This window comes from Micropterus dolomieu, linkage group LG09 (genome assembly GCF_021292245.1).
Source record: "Micropterus dolomieu isolate WLL.071019.BEF.003 ecotype Adirondacks linkage group LG09, ASM2129224v1, whole genome shotgun sequence".
Classification (NCBI taxonomy): domain Eukaryota; kingdom Metazoa; phylum Chordata; class Actinopteri; order Centrarchiformes; family Centrarchidae; genus Micropterus; species Micropterus dolomieu.
In genome coordinates, this window is record NC_060158.1 from 6614207 (window position 1) to 6639900 (window position 25694).

Below are 25694 nucleotides of genomic sequence, written 5' to 3' on the forward strand. Positions count from 1 at the left end.
CAACTGAATAGTAATAATATTCCCCTAATTAGCCATGCAGTTAATGCTAACTAGTAGCCCAAAGTGCTCCAGGTCAACTGTATGCCTGAATGTAATTGTAAGAGTAGGACAATTCACAAATAAACCCAGTTATTATGGATGAATTCTAACTTCTCCTGTAATGCACAGATGAAGAAGCTTGGCTACATAACTTAACTTTACTATTCCAGTATTTTCATTATTTTATATGCATTTTAATTATACAATTCTTTCATAATTATTCCTGTATGTGACCTTCTTTGTTGATAATTACATTTAGGCTATATATATTTTAGGTGACCTCATGCAAGTTGCATGTCATGCTCAGTTTACCTTCCTCGGTTAACTAAATAATATAAATGTAAAAGCAGATCATTATCAACCGATTATTATGAAAGAATTGTGTAGGCCTAATCATCAAAATACTGTGAGACTAAGTTGTGTAGCTAAGCTCAAACTGTAGGCTGGTAAGTATTTCCTCCATTGCGCCGTGGAAAATAAGGATCAGGACTGTCCAGTGACTGATAAGAAAGAAAAGCTCCTCACATACAGACCTACTTCTACCCCCCGCAGTTCACTGTCATCTCTGTGTAACTCAGTAGTCTAAAGTGAATTAATTCCAAATTAACTGATCATATCTGAGTATATTTTTAATTTCTACTTGACATTTTACTGTATCAAAAATGGCACAATCAGCAAAAAAAGAAACTGTTTCCCCAGTAGACTTATAATAAATCTAAAATCTTTTCAATCCTTGTAACCAACTCCTTTTTTCCTGACATCAAATGGCTTCCAGCTAATGTCTTATTTATAAACCTAAAAATGATTAACCACAATGATAATACCCATTGCATATTGACTGTTGCCATTGCATGTATTGACATCTGTGTAAACCTCACAATAGTGGACATTTGACCAGCGTTCCTCAATAAATAGTGGAAATGAAGCTTGGGAGGTCAGGGAAACAGTAACTCCCCCGGATTGATTTCCAATAATGTGGTCATCGCCTGTCTGATCCACAGGATGCAGGCTACAGGGAATTGTCAGCTCTTGTCCCGCTGGCTGTTGCTGTGGTGACCAGCGTGGAGATAATAGCAGTTAATGAGAAATTAACCCCAAATACGAGAGAAGACAGGAAGTGATGAGTGTTTGCGGGAAAGAATAAAGACATGATTCGTCAATGGACGACCCCGGCCTGATCAATATTGTGCTGTAATTTGGCGTTGGTAACAAGCAGCACGACCCCGTTCCTTTGAGACTGAGGAGGTAAATCTAATTTCTCAGTATAGACACGCTCACACAGTGCGTCAGAACATGCATTTTCAGACGTTAAAGCACACACACACATCAACAAAACACACACAACAGACACAACTATAGAAAGTCACACGTACGGGCATGTACACATAATCTAATCACACACACACACACACACACACGAACAGACGCAGCGATGATCGGACGGCTGTCTCATTGTCCAGCTGGTTAGGATGCAAGCGGGCGATCGTGCCCTCCAGGTCAAAGGTCAACTTCATCCCAGACGCCTGACCTCATCCACTAAAGTTTGAACTCTCTGGCCACGGGTGTGTGTGTGTGTGTGTGTGTGAGGGTAGAAAAAGGGAGGGTGTTTAGGGTGGAAGAGAAGGAAGGAGAAATCTGGAGGACAATAAGGTGATAAGCACAAGTGAAATATAAAATGGTCAATTATTTAATATAAACACTGGTGTGTTTGTGAGTGTTCGAGGCACTGCAGAAGCGACGGCTAGAGGATGGCAGGCAGGAGGATTTTAAGATATTAATGATTTTATGGTAAAAAAAAAAAAAAATCTGTTATTTTTAGTGTGTTAACTCACATTTTTCTACCAAATGTGGTCTTCTTATCATAAACCACTGAAAATGAAAGATTGGATTCGAAGACAAAAAATGATTGAAATAAGAACGGAAGAAAAATTTGAGAAAAAGCTGTCCAAAAGAGAGCAATGATAGTTGCAGGTTTTCTCCTTCCTCAATAATTGGCCTCCTCTTCCTTCTCAGTATCACTTTTGCCATCATTTTCAGCCTTCCCTTTTATTTTTTCTTCGCTCTCATTCTGCTGCACTGTCCCTCTCTCCCTTTATCCCTCCCCGGCTTTTCTGGCGAATTATCACCTGACCTTGACTCATGATCCTCCGTGACACGCACACACGTGTAGAACACATTCAGGTATACAACACACACAAGCATTAGCTCTCACACGCACGCAGGCTTGCAGTTTGTCCTGCACAGCAGCCCACGTTCAAGTGCACATCGTCACGCACACATACTATTGTAGCCAGTTCCTTGACGTGCATCAGATATTTGTGACTGTAAAGGAGAAATATGTTGTAGGAGTTATGTCTTACTGATAAAAAAAGATTCCCTCAAAATCTTAATATTGAAACTTTGGAGGCATTCCTGACTCAAGAGTTTACAGTGACGCTTGATAGCGATACTGGTACAGTCAAATATGATTTAGCACAGTGAGTTTAAATGCACGACATAATTCAAATACTGTGAACAGAACAAGGAAGAGGTTTTATTAAATTACCATTAAACCACTTGTTTTGCATGATTTGTCCGATATGTGGGAGTCTGGACCTGTGGTAGCCTACAAGAAACTACAAAACAATTTAAGAAAATTAGTGATTTGTTGTAGTTTTTTGTTTTTTACATTTTATTGCAAGTAGTTTGAGTGCCATTTACTTCATTATCCCCAAAGGGATATTGCTTTGCCATTGGGCACATGTGCAGAATAAAATCATGGTGAAAATTCACACCATTGACTTTAAAGTAATATTTTAGGGTAGCCTAATTTTAAAGAATTAAAGAAAACCAGATCTTTTAATTAAGTCATGCTGACACATATTTTAATTCAGATAACCTGGTTAAGTTGTTGTCTGAACAGATTACAGTGATGTTTTAAATCGTCTCTGTAATAACTTTTCAAACACATATTTTTATTTATTCTGTGTCTTAAACGTAACTTGATGAAATCAAAATGCTTTCTGTATGCTCCTCTTTCTCCTTGAATGAAAACCCTCAGCACTCAGAGCAACACCAAATCAGTGGTCATGTTGCAGGGAAACTAAAAGCAATAAAGTTCAAGGTTTTTGCTCATTCTGACAATTTTCCCAATATACTTCTTGTGTTCGCAGCAAATAACCACAATCAAAGGATGGCGCCAGCAAGCGGTCTCCTCCCTTTTCTCCCTCCGAGTCCTTGCACACCAATCTCGTCATCCCAGAGGTTCAAAGATGAAGGTGAGTGGGTGGGAGGGGGAAGGGGGAGGTAGAGGAGGGGATGGAGGATAAAAGCGGGGTGGAAATACGCCTGGCCGAGCACTTGTGTTTCCATCCCTCCCCTTCACCCCTCCTCTCCTCCCCCAAAAAACATTCTTTTCCTTCTTCCAGCTCTCGTTCGCCCCTAATCCCTCGCTACTCCACTGCATATGTTTCCTAATCCGGAGTGTGTGGGAGGCCCATGAACCCCCCTTCCACCTCCTCACCCCCCTCCACCCTTGCCATTCTCTTGGTGGCTGTAATGCTGTAACCTGCCGCCATTCGTCTTTCTTTCAGCCTTGTTCTCCCTTACTGTCTTTCTTTCTGTAGCTCTTATCGTTAGACAGCAGTGTGAACTAGCGTTCCCCCACCCAACACCTTCTCCCCTCCTCATTTCTAAAACCTTCCTGCTTCTTTATCTCTTTTGTCTTGTTTTTTGTTTTCTTGCATTTTCTTTGCATTCCTCTTATGGTTATGTAGTCTATTTTTTCTTCTCTTCTTTTCGCCACTTCTCCAAAGAATTACACTTCAACGTATTTAAATATGAAAAAATTGCTAAATGAACTTGCCTTGTTTTTGTACATGATCAAAATCCTGCTATGATTAATCTAATTTACCCAAACCTTAACCTAAAAAGCAGACCCAAACTTATTATGATTTAAAAATTTGTAATAATAATATCTTGTAGAATATCCAACTAGTGCATCCTCTTCTCTTTTCTGAACACTTGATTATTTTCCACTGGTTTCTCTGCTGCTCATTCATCCTTTCTTTTCTTCCCTCTAGCTGTCTTCTTTTCTCTCAGGTGATTTTGTTCTCTCTCTTCTCCCTCATTTCAGCTGCTCCCGTAACACACACACACAGGCTTTTTGTCCTGCTTCTTCTCTTGCTTTACCCCATTACTGAATAGTATTCCTGGAGCCTTTTGTAGAGCCTTGTATAGGCACATGCCAAGTCAAGTTATTTCAGAGCGGTTTCAATGGAATTACCCCCCAAAATAATCTCCTTTTGCCCCCCCCCCCCCCAAAAAAGTAGAAAAGGACTGAAGAATAGAAGAGAATAATGTAAAATGAACCAGCACCCTTGACACAGAATAAGCCTGTAGTTCCACACTAGAGGAACACGAGAATATCAAAAGATCAGAGTCTACATATTAAAGAAGCACCCAGGAATCTGGATATGAATTGTGAAAAGTAGGGATGTAGTGCAGTGAGTAAAGCCTCCTAAACTCAGTTTACCCTGCTTTTTTATGTGGAGATTACTCACCTTTTTCAAGCTGACAGAAATTTTCAGGACTTAAATTTATGGTGCAAGGAACTGTAAGTTAGAAAGTAAACAACAAATGTTCATGTTAAAGCCTAAACAAATTGATTTTAGTAATAATTAACTATTTAGTATGCAGGAAAAGGCTTAGTCATCATCAACACTCACAGCACAATTGAGATATTGGGATATATAATGCCTATAACAGTGGAATACATTGAAATTTCAGGTTCACCAACATTCAAAGCCATCTTTGCCGTGGAGGTCAGGGGTCAAAGCGCAGCGCTTACACAATACACGTAATAAAACTGAATGATGGTTGTTCATTTCAAATGATCTTTAAATGAACCGTGACTTCTGATAGGGATCAATGCGTGTTCTGTGTATTCTGAATGAAGCTACTGCATTGAAGTGTGTCTCTATTCCAGGATAATGTTTGAGAAGCAGGACAAATGCGTTATATTATTGTGTCTTTGTCTCTTCCATTCAGCAGTGTTATCTGTTGGTTTTAAGCCTTTTCCTTGTTTGATGTGTGTGTGTACAGTGTGGCATCGTCATCATCATCACGATATGAACATGTGCGATAAACACATTGCTAATAGCATATTTTTACAAACAAGCTGAAACAAAAGCTGTCTGTATGTAGTCTAACTGTAAAGCTTAGTCTGCTATATACCTTACATTTAGCTCATTGTTGTAAACTTAGCTGCTGGCTGAGGCAAATCCTCTCTCTACTAGTTAACCATACCTGCAGGCATTGAATAACAGATGCAGAGGGAGGAGGAGAAGGACAGGAGGAAGGGCTGACACTCACTGATGTCTGAGAACGTCACGAACGTCGGGAATATATTTTATTCTATTGACATTTTAGATTTGTTTCCAGTGAGATATTATTGAGTTTATATAGTGACTTTGCTTTTGTAAACTTTATTTTTGCTGCTGTAAAAACAACATTTAGTTGTATTTAAATTAATCCTGTTCTGAATTTAAAGATAACCAGTCAGCTAATATGCACCCTTCAATATTTGTTTATTTATCGCAAGTCACATCGTCATTGCTATATTGAACAGTGTTATCGCACATTGCAGATTTTCCTCATATCGTGCAGACTAATGCAGGTAGTATTAATGTGTGAGAACAACAAACTACGTTTTTATGCTTCCAGCCATGTATGTATCTGTATGAGTTCAAGAGTGTGCATATATCAACTATAAATTCACCAAAAAGTAAACTATTCAGTAAGCGTGTTTCGGCCCACTTGAATGCAGGTGTGCAAGCACATGCGAGCCGCCTTCAGGCATTCTATGCTCTTGTGTGTTCATCAATGTGTGTATATATATATAAATATATTTATATATATCCATCAGTGTGAGTGTATGTCAGTGCCAAGTGTCATATCAATAGGTTAATAGCTGTGGTGTCAGATTCTGTAACTCTCTGATTAGTTGACAGTTCACTAATCCACACACCATCCTGAGTTATTGGCCCGGCCCATTGATTTCCAGCCTGCCAGCCAAGCCAGGAGGAACTCAGGGGTCGTAAGAAAGCCTGCCGTTATTGATTGGCCCCAGATCAACCCCACCACCACCTCCCCGTAACACACTCACATGCACCAAACCCAAGTGCAGTCCTACGGCATGCAGCCTCGCCATTCCTTCAGATAGTTTCTTTCTACATTTCAATGGCTCTCCTCTTGCTACCTATCCAACTCCTGTCTCTCTTCTAGTGTGCCATGGGGTATATTTGTGTCATGTTGTGGTGTCATCTCCATCAGTCAATTTTTTTAGAGTGAAACATTTTTATTGACAGATTTTATGAGTTGAAGGAGGCATCCAACAAAACTACTTCTCTCCCTGTTTCTCCCTCTCTACCTGCTCTGCCCCGCTGCCAGTACTTTCATATCCTTTCATATCTCTGTCAGTGCATTAAAGTGATACTCCTCCCAAAATCTTTTGAGTATCAAAAACCTTCACCCTCTGTAGACTGTAGGTGGCTGTAAAACATTTGTAGTTTTCATTCCTTTCAAAATTTCAGTTATAGTGAATGCAGATGGTGTCATGTTTCAAAGAGGTATAGATTTAATCTGGTCATTATTAGAATTCAATACCACAGCTGCTGTTCTTGATAAAGAGCAGCAAGCCTTCAAGTCGACATATTTAAAGCTAAAAAGACATTTTGGATTTACAGAGTCACTTCAAGATGCACTTTGTTCTACACTTTTTTTTGAGTAAAATGTGACCGACAGACTACCCTGCAAGAATTGCCGGCTTATTGTGGTGGAGTGAAAGAAATAAGAGCTCCTGGGAGGGTTTCCCAAGATAAATTTGTCTCAGGTGACCAAGAGCCATTCAAAGATCTCTATGGAATGGCATCTCCAATATAAGTGGCACCTCATCCAGATTAGCAAACCCGGAACCCCTCTCTGGGATCAGGCCTTGGAAGGGTGCAGAGAAGCACTTGCTGGGATCAGGCCTTGGAAGGGCCTGGTCAGGCTTAGTATGAAGCCACCACCTACAAAGTCATATTTAAGGGTTTGTGCATAATCTTTCAGGTGGCAGGTGAAGGTGTGGGTCTTATTCTGATGCCAAAGCTGTAAAGTCTGTGTTTTTTTCAAATAGACGACACTGAAACTTACTCTGTCCAGCTTGGTTAAGTCTTCCAATAAGCTTGTTTTGACTTGCCACTTTCTTATGTCCTCTGTCTTCTAATGTCCATCACTGACTCTATAATCTGCATGGCCCATATAATTCATTTTTTTTAGCAATTTAATACTTTAAGCATAACTGTACATTTGTCTCACTGTTTGCATCTACTTCTGAATTTTCATCCTTCTTCTTTGTCCAGTGTATTCTTCTTTCAACCTCTTTTTATAGATTATTGTGAGCACCTTGGCTCTTGAAAGTGAGCTGAAAGATAGAGCAATGTAACCTGGATTTAAACCTTCAGTTAAAATGGTAAATGCATTTAACTCTGTTGATCCATAAGCAGATACAAACATCACTGTTATCTTCCTCTCGACATTCCCAAAGTCCCTTATATTATTGCAGCCCTCTTTTTCTTTCCTCCCTCTGCTCCCTCCATCGCTCCTCAGCCTCTGTGTAAGCATTGGGATGGGGTGGTGATGGGGGTGGGGAGGGGAGGGGGGTTGTTAAACATTTTTCTTCCGTCTTAATTGTTTTGACTTGTGCCATTGGCATCCCGATTAGGCCCCATTGATTTCCCACTGCTAAGTGCATTGATTTCTACATTTCTCATTGATCTCCGCTTCTAAATCTACCCACACACACGCTCTGTGTCTGTCTCTCTATTTCTCTCCATGAACACGACCCAGGCTGAGAATGAAAACGTGTGTGTTTGTGCGTGTGCGTATGAGAGTAAGTGAAAGTAAGAGAGAGGGAGGCAGGTAGAGAGTAACAGTAAAATTGGGGAAAAAAGATGCAGTTTATGTAGTATAAGAAAATTTATTATATGCATATAATTGTGTGTGTGTGGGCGCGAGACACAGAAAAAATCTTAAAGATCGAGGCTACACACATAATTTAGCAATACAATTTTGTTATGAATAGTAATATACCAACTGTATCTTGGGGTCAGACAGATATTTCTGGACAATTTATAAATAATTCTGGATTCATTTTAACATAAAAAATGTGTTTTCCAGGAAAATGTAGGTGCTCTAACATTTTCTTAACTTAACTGAATATTATGGCTGATGCTGTGCGACATGCTATTTCAGCACCAGAATACTTGTGAAAGATGACGTTTGAAACACCTTTTATTTCTTATATTTGTAGTATTTTTGCAGCTATGTCTTGCTGTCATTCTTGTACACACACACACACGCACGCACGCACACACACACACTTTCCTCTTGATCGTATTCCATGGTGTCCAGAAGAGCTGGGTCTGATCCTCTCAGTGTTTAAGGCTCTCATCTCCCCCCATGTCTGCAGTGAACACACATATGAACACTCACACATAGACACATGCTCACACACAAACACACACACACTCCGGGCTGCATGGGCTGGAAAGCTCCATCCATGTCATTGGCATTACCTCAAGCCTCGATGCTGCGTTTGTGCTAAGCTAAGCTGTTTGGGCATCTCTGAGCATGAGAACCAGAGGTTGAGTGTGTGTGTGTTTGTACTTTTTGTGCGTTCATGCATGTTACGGTGTGTTTGCATGTACGTAAATATCTTACATGAGTGTGTTGGTCTGGTGTTGGCATGTGTGGGCACTTCTAGGCATGTACATAATTATGTGTCTGTGCGTGTACCAGCACATGAATCTGTGTGTGTGCTCATACGTGTGGAGTACGGGATTGTGTGTGAACCTGACAGCAAGAATGACAGCAAAAAGCCGATATTGCAGCCCCTCCCTCACTTCAGTGCTGTCTGTCGTTTTTACATCTTAAATCCATTACAACCAATCCAGGATGAAATAGGATGCAGAACATGTGTGAAATATGAACGAAGGAACGATATCTTCAAAGTCGAAATAAAATTATGCGTGAAATAAAAGAGAATATACATGAAAAAAAATCCCCTGCGTGTGAAGATAAGAACACGGGAAGACATCGAGTGAAAGAAAATGGATATTCACAAACCAATTTTCACGCTAACTGTTATTTCTAGCGCTCGAGGTCGAGGCAAGCTCCTGAGCTGTAAGCAAGATCATTGATTTGCCTCAATGATCGTATCAAGGTGCTGTATCGACAGCTTTGTGTTTTACTCTTCTCTGTGTTTGTCCTCCATGGCATTAAGAGGAATAATGGATATGTAGGAGAGGTATTGGCAGGGTCCAGGTCGGCCTATTGACAATCTGTCAGCATTGATTACTTAGTCAGAACGCAAGAGGAAAGGGGGAGAGACATAGACAGAGAATGAGATGGACAGAAAGAGAGAGAGAGAGATGCTGAAAATAGATCAAAATGTGTATAGAGTATGTGTGTTTGTGTTTATTAGGGTCACATGAATGATTCCTTGTGTGTACGTGTGAAAGAGTGTGTGTCTAATGCGTGTGTTTATAATAATCCATGTTTCCAATCTATATCCATGTAACACCAAAGTAATAATTCTCTCTTGTTCCGTGTGTGTGTGTTTTTATGTGTGTGTGAATATTTTAGTGTTTATTAAGCCCCATGTCACAGCGAGGTAATGATTCTTCCCTCTCTCGTGCTATCTCTTGGTGCGTGTGTGTGTGTGTGTGGTTACAGCTGTAGCGGAGGGGTAGGTGGTGATATAATTGTAAGCTGGTATTGATTGGCCTCCTCTTGTTATTGATGAGGGAGAATTTAATTCAACCAACTCGTTTGTCAACATGACACTGCCATTTAACAATGAACTCTCTCTTACACACACACACAGACACACACGCAGGGAGCAGACAGATAGAGAGCAATAAGATCTTATCCCTCAATAGATCTCCTGTACTGAAAAGGATGCATTCACTTATTCAAATTTGGGTTTTCTTGAGACGTATTTGTATATTTAGCAGAAACAGAAAAGCCTAATGTAATACTATAATACTAATGTACTTCAGAAACTATGTTACTGTATGAAAATGAAATGCAACAAACATTTAGGTTTAGATTTTAAAGGACATAGCTTTCCCAGCTGGGGACAGAGTGTGTGTGTGGTTGAATCGGTCATCCTATTATAAATCATAAATAAAGACCCAATTTCCTTTTTTTCCCACAGAAATATATATTAAATATTATTGTTTTGTAATACTGTTGCAGTACAGCAGTTTTGTTTGAGGCCTGGATGCAGAAACAACAGGTTTGGTTTGAAAGGTAAGAGATAGAATCTCTTTTAGGTTCCTTTCATACTGCAGTGTGTGTTTTTTGTGTGTCTGTATGTGTTGTTTTTTCTGTCTGTAACTGATCAGAGGTCCACTATGGCCTATAAGCCCACGATGTCAGACAAAGCAACCACCGCAGCAGGTTGCAGGGTAGTTATAAAAGGATAGATATTACAGAAGGGAAAAAGAACATATTGCTATTGATGAGGCACGCCGTGCGCCATATTCTTCACCTCTCCTTCAAATCCACACACACCTCCCTCCCCTCCTGCGATGGACGCACAAAACACACTATATTCTACAAGAAATAATTGCTTTTGTCTGGAAGGAGTTTGGATCGGGGCTCCTCTGCGCTTGCCCTTATCTGGAGAGGGGGGCTCTTGAGGGACAACCGGTCGCTTCTTTATATGGCCTCTTCCTCCTCCTCCTTCTTTTCTTTTTCCTCCCTCTTGTGCTCGTTGGACATGCGGATGTCATCTGTCAATGGGGAGTGGGTTTTTTTTTATGGGGGGGCCCTTTGTGATGTGACTTGTGTCTATTCAATGATGACATCGAGAACTGCAGTGTGTAACGGAAATGCTCTGAATTGTAGGACACGGGCTTATGAAGAACAAAAGTATTGTAGAAATAGTAGTAGAGACCACAGTAGTAGTAGTCACATTATAAGTACTAGTAGAAAGTAGCACAAACAGTACTATTATTAATACTAGAAGCAATAGTAATTAAGATAGAAGTTGCAAAAATGGTTGTAGTATTACTAAAAGAGTAGTGGTTGGAGTAGAGGCCACAGCAGCAGTATTAGTCAAAGTATCGCTACTAATTATAGTAGCAATAGAGGGTAAAGCAGCATTAATAGCTGTACTACTTGTAATACTAGAGACAGTAGTAATACAAACTTATAAAAGTGGCTGAAGTATTATGGAGGAGTGGTTGTAATATCAGCTGTAGGAGCACTAAGAGTAGTCGTAGGATCACTTGTTCCCTAGTAGTAGCAGTGGTGGTAAACTAGCATTGGCTCCATAGTAGTAGTTTAAATAGTACAGACTATAATAAATAGTCTCTGCATTAGTTATAGCAGTAGCTAAATAGTATTGGTAGTAATAGCAGTAGTTGAAGCAGTTTTGTAGCAACATCAGTGATGACAAAAGTATTTTATCTAAGTAGTAGCAGCCACACAACTGTAGAGATTTAACTATGTTATTATCAGCTGCAGTAGTATATGCAGCACTGGTAGTATCAGCAATAGTAGCCATAGTTAGTATGAGTACAGCAGTTGTAAAGTCAGTGGTCAGGAGCTTCTGATGAGGCTCTATCCATGTAGCAGATACTTTATATTTGACGTTTTGTTTCTCTCCCTGCGTAGACATTAGCATTGGCATAGAGCCTGAGGCCTTTCCATATATAAGGGCCATAATTGATCGATAACTTATTAACAGCTCAGTCTCACTTCGGAGTGTATACAGAGAGAGAGACGTGTGAGTGGTTTGGTCGATTTTCTTTTATTGACTGCGATATTTAGCGTATAGATTTTTCTATTTAAAAAAATCTATGTTGGCGATAATCTTGAGTGTAAACGCACAGCGCGGGTTGGGGCGGTGCGTCTCACAGCCGGGTGGAGTAGGAGAGGAGAGAGTTGATGGCCGGGAGGCACCTTTCCTCGGACACACACATACACACACAATGGCACCTAAAACATTCACCGACCCTAAATGGGAAAAACATACAATTTAGAGTCTGCACAACTGACATTTTACGCACACATGCGGTTACTGCCTGTGCGTTAATGTGCCGAGCCCAAAATAATTATTAATTTAACACCATGGGCTCTGCAGACTTTGATTATTCACCTCTGTGTGGAAAAAAATACATTAGTTGAGTGCTGCAGGTGACCTTGCGTAGGCCAGATCCACGTAAATTTATGAGAGAGAGAGAGAGAGAGAGAGAGAGAGAGATCCTCCTGCTGAAATATACATCAAAGCCCCCTCCCCCTTTTGAATTAATGTCCGCAGATGGTGAAGAGGCGATCGATTTTTTCGGAGGCCGGCGATGATGTGATTATTGGCTTCATTATAATGAAGTAATCAGAAGATCAATTGGCTGGATCTGTGCTCGTCTTGTACGGGATTATAGTGGCAAGAGTGTGTATCTGTGTCGAAGAAGTGTATATTTTAAAATACTGGTATTTTAACACAGCGTCCTGGAGAATAAATCCTTTGATGAAATGGATTTTACGCATGTACATAGTCTTTTAAATTGGTTTCTGTGATAATAAGCTCAGTGCCCCACGTATATAATTCAGTACAGATCCGATACAAGAAACGTAAATGTTAAAATGTGTGCAAATGGACAGATAAAGTGGGGTTGTGTGTATGTTTGTGTATATGTGGGAGTGTGTTGGGGTGAGGGGGTGGAGGGAGAAAGAGGTAGAGAGGGGAGGGAAGGGGGGTTAAAAAAAAGGGGGCTGGGTATCTCTGTCTGTCTCCCGGCCGGAGCGCTTCGCCGTGCCAGAGTGCGTTCAGGCTGCGCGGTGTCGGACCGAAACCACCTGGGTTCCCAAAATAAACTGAGGGGACGCAGATACGCGCACACACACGTAGGATACACACAGAGAAAGGCTGAAGAGAGAGAGTAAGAGAGATACACACAGGCGGATGGCGGAGCAGAGCCAAAGAAAAGACACTAGAGCGTAATAAGAAAAGGGAGATCGCTTTCCCGTCCTTATTTTCATGCTTTCACATGCGTGTCAGTGAAAGAGGGAATCAGAGGACAGGTGTACTTATTGATATGGATTTATTAATTTACGTATCTATTGATTTAGCTTTAATTAGTGACCCGCGGTAGAGAAAGAGGGAGCGAGAGAAACATCGAGGGGAGGAGAGGGAGGAGCGAAAGTCAGACAGGAGGTGCCCGCCGAAGCCTTACTTTATTATTTGATCATTTCTATCTTTTTACCAAATTATGCTTTAGCGTTTTATTATTGCGTCGTTTTGTGTGCATGTATTCTTCAGCAGACCAGCCAGCTACTAACCAAATCTACGAGAACCAAAAAAAGAAGCAACTCTAGTGTTACACGGACAGTTTTCACTGTTTCTCTCTGCCGAGGATTCACCGGTGGGCAGTGCTTGTTTGAGACTTTTTATGAGGAGACATATATCTTTTCCCAAACTAAACCAAAGCAAACCCTGCCAAGGAGGAGAGTCAGAGACAGCAAGCCACTGCGATCTTTACGCACAGCTGTCTGGACACAATACATGGAGTCTATTTGTGTCTGTGTTACATCCAATGGAGAACAGCTGAGAGGGGAGTACCAACGGCACTAGATTCACATGGGTGCAACGATAACAAATATCATCCACTGTCCAGTCACCTGCAACCTGTATCCTGTATGGATAACCACTGGTAGCTTTGTATTTTCTCCCAAAGCCTAACAGTTGTGGCTGCGCGCTCTGCACATCGCTGTGTGTACGTGTGTGTGCGTGCCGGACTAGTTGACTCCGAGAAGACACAAGTAAAAGGGGACCATAATATCCGCCTGTATCCCAGAGCCACACACATCTGAAAACAGAGAAATGTGAAACCATCCACAGAAGAAAAAGCCAAATACCGAGTCTCTTTTTTTCACCCAAACCATCCAAGCGTCTTTACAAACAGCTGTCCACAAACCTGGAAAGCATACGAAGAAAGGCCAAAGAACGACGAAAGGACGACGGATAAGAAAAGAAGAAAAGTGAGACTAAAATAAAAAAGAACGACCCCCAGGTCGACAGAGGACCATGTTTGTCCCCCTGCCGGTCCCCTTCGTCTTTCAGAGAACAGCGTCCGACTTCAGCGCCTGGAGACTCAAGTCCTCGCTGGCTCCGCGGTCCAGCCCCGGTAAGACGCTTTTTGCCGGTCCTTTTATCTCCACTGTTCACCTACACAAAGAATAAAACCCGGTTATAAGCTTTAGTTTCATCTCTTTTAATTTCTTACCAGACAGATTTCGCTACATTCTATACAGGACATGCTATTTTCTTAACTCTGTTTTATCTCAAATTTTACTAACATAAACTTGTAGGCTATGTACAAAGATTGGATAAATTACATGGGTACATCTAGCTACATCATTTTAATTCACTCTATATTTTACTACATATTACACAACATACAACTCACAATAAGCATTTTCCATATATAAAAGTTTCCAGCTGCAAAATGTGCACCCTAATTATAATGTCTTAAAGTATTCAAATGTAATTTATTTGAGAAAAAATGTTTAATTTGTATAAAATTTAGATCAATTTGTCAGCTGAATTACCAATGCTTTTCTTGTGATTTGCCTTGTTCTGCTTTGTTTAAATTTACACAAACAAGTGAAACTGTATTCTAAGTTCAATTATCTGAATCACTTTGTTGAAGAAAAATTTCCCCTTTCCTCTTTATCTCTGCAAATAGAAATGACCTGAATTTGTCAACTACAAGGCAAAGTTTAGTTAAAACACTTACTTGCATATAAATCCAAAATGCAAAAAAAAAAAACCCACCCAAAATTGGATGCATGAATATATGGCTCATTAGCATCCATCAGTGTCACAGAGGCGCCACACGCTCTCCTCATCCTTTCCTGTTTCATTCATGGCAATCCATCCATTGCAACCTCCATCCCATCTGTCTCCTCTTCTCTCCTCACTCCTCTCCCTTTCCTCCAGGTTAGGGGGGAATATTCATGGTCATCTATCGATCAGAAGGTATTGATCTCTGACTGAGGCCACGTTGGGAAGACAGGAGTACAGTCATGTTGGCTGAGGGAGAACGTTTGACCACACTGGAGATAGAGTTACATTTTTTAAATGACCGAAATTCCAAATAAACTTTACATATTTGTCACTAAAACTACAAATATCCTTTATACCTAGCTTTTATTCTGTAGGAAAACTGTAATATTCCTATAATAGGCCTATCACTAAAGGGACTTGCAGTGAGTTTGTCAATCAATAGTACTTACTATAATGACCTTATCATGCCTTTATGCTATGCTTTAATACCCTATGACCACTATAATATTGTTTTAGTGACTTCCAGCGTGATCAATAATGGCGGCGCTCTTTATGGTATTTTTTCCATCTCCTGTAGTATCACTGTGATGTATCGCTTATTTGAGATCTTTATTCAAAATGTTATTCTTAAATTCATAATAGAGTTCCTTCATTAAGGGGTTTATAAAAATAAAAAATGTTGAATTTAACGCGTTGAATGTTGACGCAAATGAAGTACGGCACAAAAACAAAGGAGATTGAGAAAAGAAAAGCGATTCTTCTGTCAATATATTAGATATTTCTGTTTGTCTTGATGGGGGTTTTTTTTCCCCTGATGATGACCACAAGCGAGAGGTCAGAGTTCACTCAGCTTTCAACTCACCTGCTTTAGGTGAGTGTGACTTGCTGGTCACTGTTTCAACATAAACTAGGTATGTGTGCTGAAGTGTGACTACATGTTTGAGTAGGGTTCTCAGAGGGTGACAGTGCCAGTGGTTCCCCTTTCCCCATCCCCACTGCCTTAATCCATCCGGGCAGAAATTTCAAATGACAGATGGGGTTAGATGTGTATGCCGAGCCGTGCAGGGGTAATTCAGGCTATCACCTTAAGTAGGTGTCAGGAGGAGAAAAACGGTTGAGGTTTTAATGAGCACTGCTTCTGGTGGCTTTGACAGGTGACATATAACCACTGGCTTCTGTTTTGGGGGGTGGTGTCAATGTCTCTGTTGGTCCTTTAAGGAATTAAAGTAGAGGACACGATGAGAGAACAGGAAGAAGAGGTCTCGGCTGGGTCAGAGGGAGTGAATGAATGAAGAACAGAATGAGCAAGTGCATAAATGAATAATAAATTAATGAGAAGGTGAAAGTATTTGCGAATTAACAGGTTAAAGAATCAGTGAATTGATGTATTATAAGTGAGATAGTGAAAGAATGAATAAACAATCAGTTTGAAAAAATGAACTGAACAGATGAAACGCATGAATAACAAGTGGATAAAGAATCAATCATTTTATGAGCTGTGTACAGTCTAAAGAAGGAATAAATGAGTGTGACTGAATATTTGGATGTATCAATAAGTAAGGGATTGAACAAATGAGTAGGTATATCAGAAAATGAATAATGTGTCTGTGAGTTACTGTAGCTAGCCCTCTGAATCTCCCTGGTGTTTTCCCTTACAGGCTACTTTTTTATTTAAACATGTTGGTGTGATAAGCAGCCAGTACACATGAGAGAAATAAACTTCGCAAGGGACCAAAGGCCAACACTCATCCGTCATTTTCCCTTCTGTTTTTTCTTCCCTTTTCTTCCGTCTTTCATCCTTAATCTCTGGAGAGAAAAAGACTCAGAATCCACTGTTTCTCATTCTCTCTCTCATTTCTGTGAAGTATTCACTTGACACGAAAGCCTTTTCAGTAAAATGCAAACTCTCCTCTCTTTCTCTCTCCCTCTCTTTCTCTGTGTCTCGCTCTCCTCTTTCTCTCACGTTCCCTATGGACAGGGAGGTTGTTGAATTGGATTTGCCTGGTGTGGTTTGGCCGGGCCCCATAAGCCACTTTAGCTAAGTCTGTTACCCACAATTCTCTGTCTCTCTCTGATCTGCGCCTTTGACCGAGGTGTGCATGTGTGCATCTGTACGATTGCCTGCACCTGTATATGTGTGTGTCTGTGCGTGTGTGCGCACATATCTGGGTGTGTTAGTGCAACCAAAGACAGGGTGTCAAAAGTCTAAGATGAGGTGAGTGAGGTTCAGTGGAGAAGGAGAGAGAGAGGGCCTAAACAGCAGACGCTAGCAGACAGTGGTTTTACAGTGGATCTAAACTGAAGGCTTATGGGTTTTTTGTCAGCTCGACTCTTTAACACTACAGTGTTTAGACCGCTGGCCTCAGCTCAGCTGGGCCTAAGACACATCACCACAGTGAAGTGCTTTAAAAACAGCCAGTGGGTTGAATTTGTTATTGGAGATTGAAGATATTTTTCTTTGTTTTTATTTTCATTTAATTGCCCAATAATGTATTTTTGTAAATAATGTAATGTTCACTTGAAGACTAAATTAAGTAGATAGATTAAACTGTCTCAGACTGTCAACTGCCATTATGTCAATGGGTTGGGTCACTTGATTTACTGCTAACACTAAAGGAAATCCATTAGAGTTTTAGTGACAGTCTATGATAGTCCACATGCTGTTTTCAAATCTCCCCCTACTAATAGAAATATTGTTACTATGTATAGAAATGGTAAGGTTTCAGGATACTGAATATCCGCAGAAATTGTAAGCCCATTAGTGTTATATGACTGCAAATATCATTATAGCCATTGGATCTTTTTACTCTTTAAATATGGTTCCCATCTCAAATGCATTTCCAGCAAATGTTTTGATTCTCCTCAGCAGCATGTTGATGTGGTTGAGTAAAAACATAATAGCTACAGAATCAAATGTCTATCCATTGATTTTTAAGTCCAGTAGTAATTGAACATATTCACCCAGTTATTTTTCAACACCTAATTTTTTTTTTAATTCAAGCTTTTTAAATTCACAGCTCTACTCACTGTCACAGCTCTACCGGCTGTTCTCACACTGTATTGTTTCTATACTGAACAATAGTGAACTGCAATAACCGACAGGGCAGAGATGAGCATGAACCCTGACATCTCATCTTTGTTGACTGTGGTCATAAACTAGTAGGAAGCAAAAGAAAGAAGAAGAGAAACCACATCCCTTTGTCCTAAAGCGTTGCCCCTCATTGAATTCTTTCTTGTTTGCTGGTCTTAATACACTTGTGCCATGCAACCACACAGATTAACTGCTGAAGACCGGAGACGGATGTTCCTTAGTTCATTTTGAGCATCAGTTCTTTGCCACAAAGACTCAAAAGGCTTTTCTTTTGTGCAGCGCAGAGATCTGACCAGACAGTCTCCTCTGCTGTGTAGTTTTCAGAGGGCAGGCAGGGCGGAGAGGGACCTGTAGCTGCCGCTGCTCTGCACCACAACAAAGGAAATCTAAATGCTCTTTTATTTTATGTACACTGCTGTAAAATCCTCCAGGGCCACTGTGGCCCATATAAAACTGAGAGCTGTCAAATTCACAGAGAGAAGGCACGTGTTTGGATTGAGAGGGATGGTTTATTTATGTTGGCTACTCTGAGAGGCCTCTTACCGGAGCTGTAGTTATTCAGCACAGTGTTGATTTTTACTCTCTGGTTCTATAGTCTGCTTTTCTAGTTAGATTACGTCTTTACACAATAGTAAAGCATGTAAGTAAAGTGATGAAAATTAATGATGATGCGAGATCAAATAGAAAGAGCTGTGTAACAAATATTTTATGCAGGTGGTATTAAATATACAACAAAGAAAACTGGCAAAACAAACAAAAAGAACAATGGTAAATCTAAATTACCACAACAACAAGACTGTGGAAGATACTGAAACAATAAGGCAATGTGACGATAGTGTGTGTGCTATTCTATTCTATTCTATTGTTTAACTACCGTACAGAAAAACTTTTATTGCAGAGTTCAAAGCACAAACCTCCTGCCCATACGCACACACACACAGACACACACACAAAGTACTGCGTGCTGCTCGATAACTACCTCCTCTCCCACCCAGGATCTTCACCTTGCAGTGCCCAGGAGGGGGTTGTGTTGTCTGGGCCACAACAAACTGGGCCTGAGCAAAGGCCCCTGTGCCTGGATTAATTGGCTGCGTGTGTGTTTCTCTTTCTTTGTGTCTGTGCATATATAAAGGTATATCTGTGTGTTTTTGAGTGTGTGGATTTGGTCTGTGTGCAGTTGTATATACTGTATGAATGGATGTGTGAGTGTGTGTGTATTCATGAAACTACCGGCCATGTGCGTGAGTGGGCAGACAGGTAGACGATTCAATAATTGCACATTGAGGTCAGTTATGGATCTGTCCGGCATGTGTGGTTTATCTGGAAACCACAAGCAGCTCATAGCTGCCCATTGTGTGAGTGGTTTTAACCTTCCACCGCTATTGATTAGCCAGCATTGACTACTCTCCCGCCTCCCCATTTGTGTGTGTGTGTGTGTGTGTGTGTGTGTGTGTGAGCTGTTGATATGTGTGCATGAGAATTTGTGCTTCTAACGTGTTTGTGGGTCGACTGGGTGTGTGTGACTGTGTGTGGTGACATGAACGATTGAACCGTTAATGTGTAGGAATGCAAAAAAGTGTGCGAATGGGAGGACACCTGCTTGTGTGTGTGTGTGTATGAATCAGATTTTAAAAGGGGCAGCGTTGTTGGTGAGTCCCGGTGCTAACATGATTGCGAATGACAAAGCGTCCAGGCGGGTTTGTTAGCTCCATAATGGGGAATCAATAGACACAACACAGATGTCAATACAACATGCTTTATTGCGTTAAGCTGCCTCACCCCCACACAGAGCCCTGTGCACACACATACACACACTCACACAAACTTTATCTGCGGATGTATCTGCTCTATGGTTTCTGTCTGAAACAGATACATTCAGATATTAATGTATTTACACTCAAATATACATAAACATGTCAAACCAGGTTGTCCTCGTTGCTACCTTCACACTCACATATCCACACTCTTTTGACTCCTACATTATGTGTTTATGTACCTCACCATCACACATTTTCATACAGTATGCACTGTACACAGTTACTAGTAAAGGTTTCAGTGCCATCATGTTTTAACCAATACTTGTGTTACTTCATGTGAACGATACAGCAAATCATAACAAATGCTATCAGTTAGATTGTTTTGTTTCTTTTTTGTCTCCTTGACTTACAACTTCACTACATTTCCCAGAGTTCACTTTACAAACATTGTAATTAGTACTTTGGCACTATTTCACTTTTATGTAGCATTTTGCTGCTTGTGCGAGATCCTCTGCTTCTTTTTTTAACTTTATTTAGATACGCAGGAGCAAAATAGACATGTTTATACCCCCTCACACACATACGTACATGTACTGTACATTACCTTCACACATGCACAAACCTATGTATGCAACAATGAACACACACACACACACACACGTGAAGACCTTTTGTCTTTGTTACACATAGATGATAAAAGTAATTTCACACCCTGGACACTTCCTGCTGTGCAGATATGAAATAAAAATCCCCCCACAACCAAATATGGTCACCTGAACTCTGCTTCCCCTCTGCTGCTGTCCGTATGTCGGCCCATCCAACCAGCTCAAACTGTCATTGTTACTGTGGAAACATTCATAGGCCATTAGGCACACATATGAACGAAAAGGAACCTTGGTAAACACTGTCCTCCTCCACACATAAAGACAGACACACGTACATGCCCCCTCCATTGGACAGTCATCTTCGTTTTGCACTCTTGATGATGACGAAGACCATTAAGGGCTAAATTGGTTGTACTCAGGCTATATTTGATTGCCCAGTGTGTCTCGCTCTCTTTGGGTTTGTAATCGGCAGTCATATGTAAGTGTGTGCGCGTGTGTGTGTGTGTGTTTGTGAGTACATTTCCGGTATGTCTGTGTGTGTAAACATGAGTGCCAGTGTACTTATGGAGTACTTATTTCTGGTGTATGTGTGTGCTTGTGTGTGTCCATTTTACACCCCCGCTAAATAATGAATCCTGAGCACAGCGGGGGACCCTTTTTGGTTTAACTCCAATGCGCATTCCTAATCGAATGCACTCAGCGTGTGCTGCCCCTTTGTCGGACGTGGTGTCCATCGATAGGCTTTCTCCTCAGTGCACATAAATGCCAAAAGAACCCAGTGCCTACTCATTTGTCTCATAATTCACATTCCTTCTCTTCACACTCCTCTCCATCCCCCCTTTAACTCCCTCCATCACTCACCTGCCTTGGCCCGGCGTGCCACTGGGTGTGTTCGGCCGGAAGAAAGGAAAGTAGAAAGAAAAGAGAACATAAGGGCGAGGGCAAGAGAGAGGCCTGAAGGCTATTCAACTGATTAGCGGCCGGTCTGAGGGTCAGGGCTCTTGGTCACCTTGTTAAGCACCATAGGCAAATCAGAGGAGTGTGGTAGCGTAAGGTGTTCCTTTTTTTGTAGCATTTCGTTGGTCATATTGACAGCTGTTGTTTTTGGCAAGTGTTTAGTATGTGTTTAGTGACTGTGAAAAGGTATTCCATTATAGGTACCGTCTAACTAATTTAAGAGATTGCCCAACCCTTAAATCACTTTTGGAGTACCTTAAAAGCTTTAAAGACAGACAGAAAATTGGAGTCATCACAATTTGTAAAAAAAACCCCTCAGGAATAAGAATCAAGACTTCAAATCACTAAGTTTCACTGTCATGGCTAAAAAAAAGATAATTGTTTTTATTGTCTTAATCCCAGATCCAGATCACTTCTAGTATGTAATCTGTATATGTCCATCGGCTTCCATAAAAATCTGTTCAGAAAATTACATTCCTCTGGTCAGAGTCAGTTCATCAGGAAATACATTTAACCAGTGATATTTTTTTAAACTCGTATTAAATATTCCTGAGAGTAATTTATTGTCACTTTTACAGTAAAAATTTTAAAAGTACTGTAATGCTGTTTTTTTAGGTAACTTAATGACTATAAGTCCATCTTCCTTATGTTTAAAAAACATAGTAATGCTATGTTCTGTGTCTGTTCATGAGTGTGAAGGTCATGCTGTAGTTTTGTGCATGTGTGTGTTCTCCAGCAGGTGTGTGTGTGCTTATCTGTTTGCTAATGTCCGTCACTGCCAGTTGCTAGTGTGTTTAATACAGAAGTGCTGGTCTTTTGTGCCAACCTGAAGGCAGTGATCTTGCTCCCCTGCTTGCATGAATAGAGAGAAGAGGGCTTAGGAAAGGATCCTGTCCTCCTTTACAGGTCTCTGACATAATGAAGCATATTTGGGATCTCACGCAAAACCTTTCTGTGCAAGTGTGAGTAAGCTCGTCTTGATGCACGCTTCTGCCGTCTCAAAGCTGTAGGACTTTTTTTTATAGAGATTAAAATGACAAGGCCGTGGATAAGCAGAACGGTGTGGGTTTTTGTGTGTGTGTATCCCTGTGTCTGTGTGTGTGGTTGGGAACACTTTCCTCTCTGAGTGTTTGCATGTTTATGTGCGCCACTGTAATGTAATCTCGCCGTTTGCAACGCCGCAGGGACGTTTTATGCTCACCAACATAGTTTGTATTGAATAAACCACACACAGAGAGCCTACACGTGTCCTTTGTGCGGCCCTTTTGCATGTCTGCAACTGTGTGTGTATGTATGTGTGTGTTCCTAGGCAATATGAATCCCTGCAGCCAACAATGCGTTTCTTCCCGCCGCTGATACATTTAGCTAATAAAGTCAGATGACAAAAGTGGGGTTAGTTAGATTGGATTCCACCTCTTTTGTCTCCTCTCTCCACCCGTCCACCCCCTTGGCTGGTGGTCAGCGCTGTTTTGGGAGGAAGAAGGGAGATTTAGACCTCCCAATTTAATTTAGCGAACAGGACTTATGGTAATGAATGTGGGGGACAGAGAATAGGGGTGTGCGAGGAGAGGGGAGGATGGATAGGGAGGAGGGGTAGGTGTCCCCATATACCTCAGGAACACCACATCCTTCCTCTCCTCCCTCCGTCCGACCCCTCCTTCCCTTCAGCCTGTCTTATTGAGGGAGCAGCGGTGACTCTGAAGGGTTTTTAGTGAAAAACGTAATATCATGGAGGATCGAGGGGAGGTGGTGAGGGGAGGGGGAGGGGGGGGGGGGGTATGTATGCACAGAGACAGAAGTAAAGTGACAACAATAGAGGATGGAGAGAGAAAGGAGGGGTTCGGGGGTGGACAGGCACTGGGTCCAACCCTTTTTAATAAATCTGAGTGCTCTGGTTAGTGCTTCAATCTGCTGTACTTAACTAACCTCCTATCCACATTACACACACACACACACATCTTCAAATACATACATGCACTTACTCTCTGTGGCTCATTTTCACCCACATATGCTGTCGCCAGACTACAAGCTCAAGGGCTTTTAGAAGGTATTTTCAGCAGACCGTACAGCTGATGCTGCTCCTAATTGTACTGTCCACCAAATGTGGGCATGAAAGTATGAAAAACTAAAGTGTTAGATTTTGGTATTTGTATTTTGTTTTAATATTAATTTGGATTTCTTTTTTTTTGACAGTCTTCTTCTACCGCCTCCTCTGTCAACACACAGCAGAAATGTTTAAAGTGGCAGTGTAGATGTGCAGTTACAACAAGCATATAAACAGACTAAGAGCAATGCTGGACAGCAAGCTATTCCTCACAAGTAACTCGACGGGCTGCATGTACTGCATCTAATGCACGCAATGAATCCAGTTCGGATGCTTTTTGAGTGCCTAGTGAGTTAAAGCAAAAAAATTCCACGCAAACACACTAAAAAACAGCTGCTGGCTATTTACCTTGCATTTCTGGCCCCATTTTGTTGTTTGAAGGTGTAATTTTCTTATTCGTCTTGGATAACAGGCCCAATAGAGATTGGTTGATGTCAAGACATCTCCAGAAGCTACAGTGTGGTCTAATAGCAGAAAATATTTCACCTGTCTGAAGCATCAACAGTAAACATCAGGTTTTGGTCTCAGACGCTCTGATGGACAGAGCAAGGACCTCTTCGTATACCTACCATTTTGTACCAACGTTTAACAATCATACAGAGTGAAACCCTTGCAATATTATTTACAGTAGTCACAGGGCATAGGGGGGTATTTTGCACATGGGGTTCAAGTCTCTCTGGATTGGAAACACTGTTTATGTGACACATGAAACTGACACAAACCCAACAAGGCTTATTCTCTTTGTGCTGTCAACTGCATGAAGAAAGTAGTAGTAGGTTAAAGCTGGTTGATGGAAAGTAGGAACATTACACCACTTCATCTTATAATAACACCTGAAACTCTAGAATATGACTTTAAGTCAAGTGCACTTGTAACTGCATATAGTATTTGCTCTGTTGAGTTGAACCATTATTCATAGCAAGTATCCCAATACGTACACCCATACATTTTTAACATTAAATCAAAACTTTACAGAAACATATTGGCTGTTTGGCTAGGCTGGTTACCTTGCAACCAAAAGGTTACTGGTTCAATGTGGGCTGCTGAAGTCATCCTGATGCGTAAAGCTCCTAAACTGGTTCTGAATGGCAGCACCTAACCTGTATGAGACTCTGTACTTGTGCTGTGAAATCTTCAAATGTATGTAGATATTTGTTGAGGAACAGACAAAGCAGAAAAATAGTCAAAATTAATAGGGATGGAAACCGACCTTAAAAAAACCCAACACATTTCTGAATAAACTTTAGTTTTGTTTTCATGAAAAAAAAGACAGAAGTTAAATGCTGTTTCAAATTGCTGTTTTTCAGATGCTCTGCATGATTTAAAGGACCTCAGTCAGCCTGTGACGTTGCAACGTTTCCCCCCTCAGATGCACAGAGGCCAGACATACTCACAAGCAGTTTTGAACACATAATCGTCTTCACACTGTGTGACTCCAATCTCTCCCACATACAGTACACACACATTTACTACATCAGATAAAGGAAGCGAAATAAACCTTTTTTCTCTCCTCCCAGCTCTCCTGCTTATCACTGCCCCCCTCCTTTCTTCTTTTTTATCCTCTTTTATTATCCTCTGCTTTTCCTTTAGCAGAGGAGTGCTCAGTCCAGAAATGAAATTAATCTGTTGTACTACACCCCTCCCTCCTTCCTCCTTCCTGCTGCTCCTCCTCTTCTTCTTCTTCCTCACAGCTTTCCCTCCTCCCGCATCTCAATCTCATTCTCTCTTTGCTCTGTAGGGAGGATTGGACTCGTCACTTTAACCTCTTCATATTGGATATGAATCTGTTAGCCTGCCTGCCCCTCTCTCTAACACTCCCCACCTCAATCCACATAGTTCATAGCGCACACAGGGAAGTGCATGTACACAAATACACACACAAAGGCACTGTCCCACTTATTTACACACATACACGCATGCACACACACACACACACACACTGTGGTGAACATAAGCATGCACAGACACTGTACTCACTCACACTTCATTCCACACAGGTATCTGAACAAATCTTTCGACAAATCCCAATCCTCACGCACACACACATGTTGACATCGCTGACAAACGGTCCTCCAGCGGGTTTCTCCCGGTGCTTCAATCAAAGCCATTGATATGAATCTGGGCTGTTTTTTCCATGCTGGCAGCAGCAGCAATATACTAGCTGTACTTTTTAGCAGCTGCACATCTTTCATCAGGGCCTGTGCCTGGAAAATAGCTGTTTACAGCGCGCCCCCCCCCCCCCCCCCCCCCCCCCCCCCCCCCC

The 25694-nt window shown here is 41.2% G+C and overlaps 1 protein-coding gene across 10 annotated transcripts in view; it reads left to right on the forward strand.

The window, feature by feature from the left end:
- Positions 1 to 25694, forward strand: part of LOC123976835 (POU domain, class 2, transcription factor 2) — a 99906-nt gene that overhangs the window by 2783 nt on the left and 71429 nt on the right. For 9 of the 10 annotated variants that reach the window (XR_006826434.1, XR_006826435.1, XM_046059195.1 and 6 more), the window contains one exon: positions 3192 to 3296. Coding sequence is in view for 8 of the 10 variants with exons in the window: in XM_046059195.1 (XP_045915151.1) it covers positions 3192 to 3296 (105 nt within the window). In the remaining 2 variants the exon portion in view is untranslated. Of the gene's footprint in view, positions 1 to 1160; positions 1285 to 3191; positions 3297 to 25694 lie in introns of those variants that run through there. The other variant, XM_046059198.1, reaches the window with a different exon arrangement.